The following is a 10,918-nucleotide window of genomic DNA, read 5'->3' on the forward strand; positions in this document are numbered from 1 at the left end:
TCAGCAAGTAATACCTTCCTGAGCCCGTATTACCCACAAAGAATAAAGAATGATACTTGTTAATCATGAAAGCATTGTGATCTGACTGGCTCAGAATAAAAACAGTGCAGTCACAGAGACTGTTGAGCATATCCTTGGTAATTTGCCCCAGTTCTCCTTTCAAGTCTTCCTTGCTTTTTTCCATGGTGCTTTCCATTTCTTCAAACACTCAGAGTTTGTCACCTGTAACAACATTTGATGTTATAATTTACTGAAGCACTGGGCTGTCTCTATGAGATCTGGATTCTCCTAGTGGTTTCAACTCTATGTGACTCTACAAAGTCATCTAAGTGCTCCATACTTCCATGAATTCCTCTGTGTCTGTGAGGCTACCAACTGTAATTTTCATGTGTCTTATAAGCTGAGAAGTGCTACACACAAGTAAGAGTTATTTCCTCTTGCATGAAAATTTACATTTGAAATCTCACATCTGTGGAAAGAAAAAGCATGATCAACAAGTGTCTGTTATAAACAGGGAGTTTAGGGAAATGTACATAAGTCCTTGGTGACAAAAACTCACTGGTACCTGCCAGAACACGTTAGCTATTCAGGTGTGTTTCATCACTGTCCCTACCATAGTGGCTGGCATAATATCTACAGTGTCTGAAACCTATTAGGGGATGAGTGTTTCACACTGAATTGCCATTCTCCAAGGATCAGCATATGCCTCCTTCTCCAAACCATAATCTCAGATGAAATTCAAATATTCTTCTCCTCCAGCTCTGTTCACCTATAATCTCTCTACTTTATGAGGAAATTAAATAGACGTTTGAAAGGAAGCGGCACTGCAATTTAATAGTTTCTGAGTGAAAAGTTAGTTTATTTTTTTAAGTATTTATTTATTTATTTATTTTAATTTTATTTTATTTTTAAACTTTACATAATTGTATTAGTTTTGCCAAATATCAAAATGAATCCACCACAGGTATACATGTGTTCCCCATCCTGAACCCTCCTCCCTCCTCCCTCCCCATACCATCCCTCTGGGTCGTCCCAGTGCACCAGCCCCAAGCATCCAGTATTGTGTGGCAAAGAGGTGGACATGACTGAGCGACTAGCACAAACACACATGTGGGGTCTTCGTTCCCCAACTAGGGATTGAACCCAAATCCCCTGCACTGTGGGGATTCCCTGGTGACTCAGACAGTAAAGAATCTGCCTGCAATGTGGGAGACCTGGGTTCCATCCCTGGGTGGGGAAGATTCCCTGGAGGAGGGCATGGCAACCCACTCCAGTATTCTTGCCTGGAGAATCCCATGGACAGAGGGGTCTGGCCGGCTACAGTCCATGGGGTGGCAAAAAGTCGGACATGACTGAACGACTAAGCACACAGCCCAGCACCATAGGGTGGATCATTCACTATTGGACCATCAGGGAATTTCCCCTCTCTTCAATCTGGATTCTGATAATTTTTTTCTTTTGTTTTTTTTCCTAGTACATTTTGCTAGAAATGTATCAATTTATTTAAAGTTTAAAGACCTAATTATAGGTTTTAAATAGATTTATTATTTTTAATGAATTCCTCTTTAAATGATGTCTGTGTTCTCAATACTGTTTCAAACTACAATGCTCTCTAGCATTGTAAATAATTAAAATAAAATAAGTAAGTAAATATTTACAATACAATTTACAATAGCATTGTAAATAAGTAAAATAAAATAAAATAAGTAAAATAATTAAAATTATTTTAATTTTTCTTTTCTAGTATCTTGAGACAAAAGCTGAGTTCATTTCTTAAAATATTTATTGTTTTCTAATATTTGCATATAAAGAAAACTCTACATTTCTTTCTAAGCACTCTTTTAGTTGCATCCAGTTAATATACACATATTATATTATCCTTTATGTGTGTGAATATATATATATATATATATTTTTTTTAGATATGTATGTTCAGTCTTGTTTGACTCTTTGTGACCCCATGGACCCATGGACTGTAGCCCACCAGCCCCTCTGTCCATGAGATTTCCCAGGCAACAATACTGGAGCAGGTTGCTATCTTTTAGTCCAGGTTATCTCCCTGACCCAGGAATCAAACCAGCGTCTCTTGCAACTCTTGTACTGGGAGGCAAATTCTTTACTACTAGTACCACCTGGGAAGTCCTGCTTTTTAGATACCTTTAATATAGATTATTTTATATAATGTGTATCATTATCTTTCTGTAGAAAATATCTTAAAATTTACACAGGTAATTTTAGGCTTGTATTGCTTAATTTGTAAATGAAAAATGTTATATTTTTCTTTTTTTATATGTATATATTTACATATATGCTATATACATATATGATATAAATATAGATATATGCTGTATGATTTAAATCTTTAAAAATGTACAGCAACTTCTGTCACAGCTTAGGGTGTTTTCTACTTTGGCAAAGGCCCCGTGAGCACTTTGAGATAAATGGAATAATCCCACAAATTTTTTCTCTTTCACAATTCTAACACTAAAACAGATTCTATCAACTTGTCTGTCTGAAATCATATGACAACTTGTATCTGCATTTGAAATAAACCTTAAATAACTTATTCTGAAGTTAACATTAATAATATTTGGAAATAAATTCAGATATTATCTTCAAAGACAAAGCTTAAACTTAAAACTATTTGCCTATTTTTAAGGTCTGATTTAAGCTAGAAAGTTTTTACATATTTCATTTCTGCACAGATTTGATTTTCCTGTTTGGTGATATGGTCTCAATTTGCTCTTTATGATTTTTCCCCCAGGGGACAGGATTCTATAAGTCCTGTTCCACATGGTGATTGTTCTGGTACCATCTCTGGAGATAAAGACTCTACCCTCAAAATTATGGTTAAAGTTCCAATGAATTTAATTAGACAAAAATCACCCTTGGAGATGTACCTACTGAATGCCTCGCCTATACGTAGTTAAATATCGTAGTTAAATAACTGCAGTTAAATATCGACCACGTGTGGACAGCCCTTTGCCTTTACCTGAGGAGTGATTGTCTGCAGCAGCAATCACATGACACACTTCTACTAGAATTAAAATGATGGACTCAGAACATAATAGAGTGTGTATACGAAATTATTCCCATCCTTCAAGAGACCCAAAATTCAGCAATGCTGTTTGAAGACAGGAGAATATAAGTGAGAATCAAAATGTTGCAAAGTCCATTTCACTTTCACTGGTATAGACACAAGCAGCAGATTAATTTTTTTCACTTTAAACAATCCTTACATAATTTGAAGTTTTTTCTCTCTCTCTTTCTCTGACTAAAATGGTGATTTAACATTTGTTTGTTATCAGGACAAATTCTGACGGTAGTAAACACTTTGGATTTCTTTTCACAATCAAGATTCAGAGTTCCTTAGGTATCAGGACATTCATATTCATTTTGAAAATTTCAATAATTGAAAAGTATTTTTTTTTCTGAATGTCTGAGATGAATTACATGTCCTGCAAGACTGACTGAAAATCCAGTGATGCTGAATGTACCTTGCTCATTATTTTGCCAGAGATGGCATCAGTGCATGAAGGACTAAAGAGATGGCACCAGAGCTCAGAACATGGGTTGAATAACTTTCATCTTCTGCAGGTAACCCAGAAAGTGTATTCAGACACAAAATTCTTAACGAGGCTTTTTCTTTTATGAGTCCATTGGTGGAGTGAGAATTCAATCCTTTAAGAGTTTTCCTTTGTGATTTTCATAATCAGCCATGTTAGGATTCTTTCATGATTATTAAATATGTAAAAACTGATTCTATTCAGCAATACACTTTTTGGATAATTTCATATTCTAATGATCTGAAATAAATTTACTGTCCAGAAAGTACTCTTAGAAATTAATTTCAAGGCTAATGATTTGACAATATTTTCATTCAGATATTTATATATCTGACCCTACTTTCAATTTTTATGTTCTCTAAACATAGCATGTTAATCTGTTAAAATTAAATGATGAGGTAGTATCCGTATATTTTGATTGATTGACTTCCAAGAACTCAAGCAAATACTGTACTAAGCAAGCTGTGACTTCAAGTCCTACTTTTCTATTCACAGATGAGCTTCAGCATCCTATCATATGTTTGTTGGTCTAAATAACCAACAAAAGATAAAAATATGAAAATATGAAATATAAAAATATGAAAATGAGACATTTTTTCTCTTTTTGTTGATATTTTAATTTATTTCATATTTTTATCTTTTGTTAGTTAACTGCTTACAGATCTTTACTTTCGATAATAATTCTGTGCATATCATCTAACATATTTATCTTCAGAATTTTTTGTCCAGTGGTGTTTTGTTATACTTTCCTAAGTCCTTAAAATATTTGAAATTGTCACATATATTTATTTGAGATTAATTGATTGGTTAAGAAGTTTCTTCGAACCTTAGAAGGAGGAAAGTCACCTCTTTCATGAAATGGACATTAAAACTTGCTTTACTTCTTTTTAAAACTTTAATCAGCTTTTATTTTTGTCTGAGATATTCGCTATATGTGCAATTTAAAGTTTCTAGGTAGAAAATTAGTTGAAGGACTTCACTTATTTAATATTCTTTTCCAACATTTTTTTAAATTCACTTACCTATCTATTAGTTTGTGGTCAAGGAAGATGATTTAATCAGCCTTCTATTATAATATCTGAAAGTACCCAAACATAATAAAGGGATATTTATTATGTTTGTTGAATAAAAAACAAGGACTGTTTGTTGAATAAAAAACAAATTATTGTAAGATTTTAGGAAATCACTTTTAATAATTGTATTTATAGATAATGCTGTCCTGAACTCTGGAATAAGACATACAGAAGAACCTATGGAAGAAAGGAAAAATGTAAGTGAGTTTGTCCTCTTGGGGCTCACTCAGAGCATCCAGGGGCAGGGAATTTTATTTGTCGTGTTCTTGCTCATCTACATCGCGACCATGGTGGGCAACCTACTCATTGTCCTGACTGTGGTACTCAGCCCAACATTGGATTCCCCTATGTACTTCTTTCTTGGCTATTTATCACTTATGGATGCTTTTTATTCTACTTCAATCACCCCAAATACAATTATAGACTTACTCTATGAGAAGAAAACCATTTCATTTCAAGCTTGCATGACCCAGCTTTTTACAGAGCATCTATTTAGTGGTGCTGAGGTTTTTCTCCTGGTTTTCATGGCCTATGACCGCTACCTGGCCATCTGCAAACCCTTGCATTATTTGACAATCATGAATCAGAGAGTGTGTGTTCTGATGCTGCTATTGGCTTGGGTTGGTGGGTTTTTACATGCTCTACTTCATATCATTTTCTTTTGCAACCTTCCGTTCTGTGGCCCTAATGTCAGTGACCACTTCGGATGTGACACGTATCCTTTGTTAAAACTGGCCTGCACTGACACCCACATTACCGCCATCACAGTGGTTGCCAACGATGGGGCGATCTGTGTGACCATTTTCACATTCTTACTCATCTCCTATGGGGTCATTCTGCGCTCCTTGAAGAATCTCAGTAAGGAAGGGAAGCGTAAAGCCTTATCCACCTGTGGCTCCCACATTACAGTGGTGGTCCTCTTCTTTGTGCCCTGTATTTTAACGTATGTGAGACCTCCTGTTACCTTACCCATTGATAAATACTTCGCTGTGTTTTACACCATTGTCACCCCCATGCTGAACCCTCTAATCTATACTCTGAGAAATGGAGAGATGCAAAATGCCATGAAAAAGCTATGGATCAGAAGAAAACAATGAAGAAGCTGCAAAATATATTACTTATTTTCAACAAACAATTGCTCTTTCAATGAGCAAGGAAAGTCATGTGTGTGTGTGTGTTATGTGTGTTTTACTGTAATAAATGTCTCCTCAGTTTAAATAACTTGGGTATGATGAAAAAGGTTTATCATTTGAATACTTCCAGTCTACTTCTGCTTTATTGACTATGCCAAAGCCTTTGACTGTGTGGATCACAACAAACTGTGGGCAATTCTTCAAATGATGGGAATGTCAGACCACCTGACCTGCCTCTTGAGAAATCTGTATGCAGGTCAGGAAGCAACAGTTAGAACTGGACATGGAACAACAGACTGGTTCCAAATGGAAAAGGAGTACGTCAAGGCTGTATATTGTCACACTGCTTATTTAACTTATATGCAGAGTACATCATGAGAAATGCTAGGCTGAAGGAAGCACAAGCTGGAATCAAGATTGCCAGGAGAAATATCAATAACCTCAGATACACAGATGACACCACCCTTATGGCAGAAAGTGAAGAAGAAATAAAGACCCTCTTGATGAAAGTGAAAGAGGAGAGTGACAAAGTTGGCTTAAAACTCAACATTCAGAAAACTAAGATCATGGCATCTGGTCCCATCACTTCATGGCAAATAGATGGGGAAACAGTGGAAACAGTGGCTGACTTAATTTTTCTGGGCTCCAAAATCACTGCAGATGGTGACTGCAGCCATGAAATTAAAATACACTTACTCCTTGGAAGGAAAGTTATGACCAACCTAGACAGCATATTAAAAAGCAGGGATATTACTTTGCCAACAAAGGTCCATCTAGTCATGGCTATGGTTTTCCAGTGGTCAGGTATGGATGTGAGTGTTGGACTATAAAGAAAGCTGAGCACTGAAGAATTGACGCTTTTGAGCTGTGATGTTGGAGAAGAAAGACTCTTGAGAGTCCCTTGGACTGCAAGGGGATCCAACCAGTCCATCATAAAGGAGATCAGTTCTGGGTGTTCATTGGAAGGAGTGATGTTGAAACTCCAATACTTTGGCCACCTGATGTGAAGAGCTGACTGCTTTGAAAAGACCCTGAAGCTGGGAGGGAATGGGGGCTTGAGGAAAATGGGGCAACAGAGGATAAGATGGCTGGATGGCATCACCAATTCAATGGACATGGGTTTGGGTAAACTCCGGGGGTTGGTGATGCACAGGTAGGCGTGGCGTGCTGTGGTTCATGGGGTCGCAAAGAGTCAGACATGATTGAGCGACTGAACTGAACTGAATGATCAAAATAAGCTTATAAAATTTTCATATTTTCCTAACGCAAAGTGTATATATATATTTAATTTGAAATACATTTTTATGATTTCCACAATTTTGGAGGAAAATATATGTAGTTTGGTGGTATAAAATATCTCTATTGAAGTGATAAATTTATGTTCTATATGATGAGTTGTGCTGCAGCTAATACTGCAAATGTTTTTAATTAGGGAAAGGTTTTTCTCATGTTTGTCTCTTCAAAAATATAATATTCTTCAGAATAGAGCTCATTACAGATTTCAGGAAAAATAATTTTTAAAATATGATTAAAAACTTGGTTTATTCCTCTATACACAAGACATTCCATACTAATATTTGAAGTAGATTTATTATTTCTCTATCTGTGAGATTCTTTATACACACTATTTTATTTCTATTGTTTAGCACGTTAATGTTGAAGAAGAACATTTCAGTCATAATATTATTGGTTATGTTTGTAAAAATAATCTGAAAGATGAAAGTTTTATACAGAAAAATAAACAAACCTTACTCAATATTCCAATTGGATAATCATATTATTGCCTCATTTTTGTCAGCTTTGTTTGGAGTTACATTTTCATAAAGGTGGCTCATTCCACTTTCCAGATACTTTAAAATACCTGGTGAAACCCCAGATATTTTCAGTATCCTGGTCACCTCTTTTGCTTACATAACCTTCTGTAGAGACCCAGGCACATGGGTTTCTCTCATGTGTAAATTTAGCACAATCCATCATCCATGCACTTTAAATATTCAGTTTGGAACTTGACACTAAATATTTGGGGTTATATCATTGTTAAGAAAGATTCTAACAATATATACCATTATTATCTCTCTTATTAATATAATAGAGATTGCTAGGTAATTAAGATGCCAGAATATATTGTTTTATTTGACAGAAACAGCATTCATAAAGTGCTCCTCTGAATCAGGCTTGAAACAAAATATTATCTGCCTCTAATATGGTCAGTGCATGTGGTCAAAGAAGACTATCATTTTGCCTCTCTTGTTTACTCTGGTTTCATGAGGCGCTAAGGCTACGGGGTGATGAGTGCTTTTTACTAGTAAATCATACTGTGTGAGAAGCCTCATATCCTGATTTTAATCCCTATTACCTGAAGATTTCTCATATTATCTCAGTGAAAGTGCTAGTCACTCAATCATGTCCGACTCTTTGTGACCCCATGGACTGTAGCCTGCCAGGCTACTCTGTCCATGGAATTCTCCAGGCAAGAATACTGGAGTGGGTTGTCATTTCCTTCTCCAGGGGAACTTCCTGACCCAGGGATCAAACCCGTGTCTCCTGAATTACACACAGATTCTTCACCATCTGAGCCATCAGGGAAGCCATTTATTATCTCAAAGTCTTCTCAAATAAAATACTAATTACCAAATAATAATGAGCATTTGGGTTTATCAGAACTTATGTAATTTACTTCTCCACTTTGGGACATTGCTATAGACTGAAAGTTTACTTCCCTCTCCAAAATCATAAGTTAAATCGTTTCTAGTGTGATGATATTGGGAGGGCGGCCCTTTGGGTAATGAGTAGGTCATAAAAGTTTCACCCTGATGAGTGGGATTGATGCCCTTATAAAGAAACATCAGAGAGTTCACTTAACTCTTTGGCATGTGAGGACACAGAAAAAAGAAAAAAAAAAAAAAAAAAAGGCTGTATGTGAACTAGGGACAGGACCTCACCAGATATGGAGTCTGTTAGCAACTTAATCTTGGATTTCCTAGCCACCAAACCACTGAAAAATAAATACATATTGCTTAATCGTCTAGTCTATGATGTTCCATAAAAGCAGGCCATACGCAAAGTATACCAGGCATATGTTTAGTTAATTTTAAAACTTGTGTAGTTATATCAAGTAATAAGATAAAAATATTTGCTAACTCTCTATGTTCCTTAGTCTATGAGCTTCCTGAAGTCAGGGACATTGTTCTAACTGTCTTTGTATTTTCTATTCCTTGCACAGTGTATGGGAGATAGAATCTACTCTATAGTTTTGTCAATTATCAGAATTATTGATCTATTGGAGTGAGAATCTTTACTGAAAGGTTATGATTAACTCTTTTTATGTTAAATATACTCACAAATATTACTATTCTTTGACATCTCTTACAAACATTTATTTTGTTGTTCATGTTAAATTCTAAGTGTTTTATAGATAGCTCTTATTTTCATATTTTTCCTTTTTATTTCTTCTATCACATTACTTTTGAAAAGTTTCATTTCCTAGCAATTATTTTAAAGTTTTAACCTCTTTTTTAAAAAAAGAAACATGGATGGACCGAGAGAGTATCATACCAAAGTAAGTCAGAAAAAGAAAGACAAGTAGCATCCAATCTCATTCATATGTGGAATCTAAACTATAACACAAGTAAAATTTTCTACAGAATAGAAAGGGACTAAAGACACAGAAAACTGACTTGTGGTTGCCAAGGGGTTATTTGGGGAGAGGGATGGATTGAGAATTTAGGATTAGCAGATGGAGGTTATTATGTATGCATTGTGTCGACAACAAGGTCCTACTGTATAGCACGGGGAACAATATCCAATGTCCTGTGATAAAGCAATAAAACACCATATAAGTCATATGAAAAAGAGTGTTTGTATGTATATATATATATATATATATATATATATGTATAACTGAGTCATTTTGCTGTGTAGCAAAAAATAAAGCATTGCAAAATACTCTTCAATAAAAGAAATAAAAATTCAATTATTCATTAACAATCTAGAATTTACTTTTATTTGTGATAGGGAAATATTTAAGCCTATTTTTCCTCAACAGGTAAAATAATATATCAACATAATCATTAATTTCAGTTTATTTGACAATTTTCTTTTTACTATGTGAGGTATTACACCATCTAGAAGGCTGAATTCTGAGGAACTTGCTCTTCCTCACCACTCTCCTCCTTATTTAGCTTGTCATGACACTTATATTTATTTTGATGAAAATTACATGTTTTAATATTATATTTTCTCATCCAGAATAAGACACATATCGTAAAGTATTCACTGATGTTTCACTAAAAATTTATAAGTATCTCCATAGAGTGTATACAAATCTTGTCTTTTCATTTTCTTATAGAAAAGGATGACTCTCTTATTTGCATTTGACTTACTCACACATTTTCAATGAACAGCTCAGAGAAGAGTCAGTGTCTTTTTCTGGTGTGAATTATAGCTCATTTCTAAAGGTCACAGGCATATCAGTCAGTTCAGGTCAGTCGCTCAGTCATGTCCGACTCTTTGTAACCCCCATGAATTGCAGTATGCCAGGCTTCCCTGTCCACCACCAACTCCTGGAATTTACTCAGACTCATGTCCATTGAGTCCGTGATACCATCCAACCATCTCATCCTCTGTCGTCCCCTTCTCCTCCTGACTTCAGTCTTTCCCAGCATCAGGGTCTTTTCTGATGAGTCAGTTTTTCACATCAGGTGGCCAAAGTATTGGAGTTTCAGCTTCAGGGTCAGTCCTTCCAATGAATATTCAGGTCTGAAGTCCTTGAGGATTGACTGGTTGGAAAGGGACTCTCAAGAGTCTTCTCCAACACCACAGTTCAAAAGCACCAATTCTTTGGCACTCAGTTTTCTTTATAGTCCAACCCTACATCCTTACATGACCACTGGAAAAACCATAGCTTATACTAGACAGGCCTTTGTTGGCAAAGTAATGTCTCTGCTTTTCAATATGCTCTCTAGGTTGGTCATAGCTTTTCTTCCAAGGAGCAAGCGTCTTTTAATTTCATGGCTGCAGTCACCATCTACAGTGATTTTGAAGTTCCCCAAAATAAAGTCTGACACTGTTTCCACTGTTTCCTCATCTATTTGCCATGAAGTGATGGGACCGGATGCCATGATCTTAGTTTTCTGAATGTTGAGTT

The 10,918-nt window shown here is 35.6% G+C and overlaps 1 protein-coding gene across 1 annotated transcript; it reads left to right on the forward strand.

The window, feature by feature from the left end:
• Positions 1–4,818: 4,818 nt before the first annotated feature.
• LOC102394249 (olfactory receptor 4A15-like) lies at positions 4,819–5,736 on the forward strand. The gene has a single exon (XM_006057423.3). It carries the CDS (start codon positions 4,819–4,821, stop codon positions 5,734–5,736), a length of 918 nt encoding a protein of 305 aa, XP_006057485.3.
• The last annotated feature ends 5,182 nt before the right edge of the window (positions 5,737–10,918 follow it).

This window comes from Bubalus bubalis, chromosome 16, assembly GCF_019923935.1.
Source record: "Bubalus bubalis isolate 160015118507 breed Murrah chromosome 16, NDDB_SH_1, whole genome shotgun sequence".
In the NCBI taxonomy this organism is placed as follows: Eukaryota; Metazoa; Chordata; class Mammalia; order Artiodactyla; family Bovidae; genus Bubalus; species Bubalus bubalis.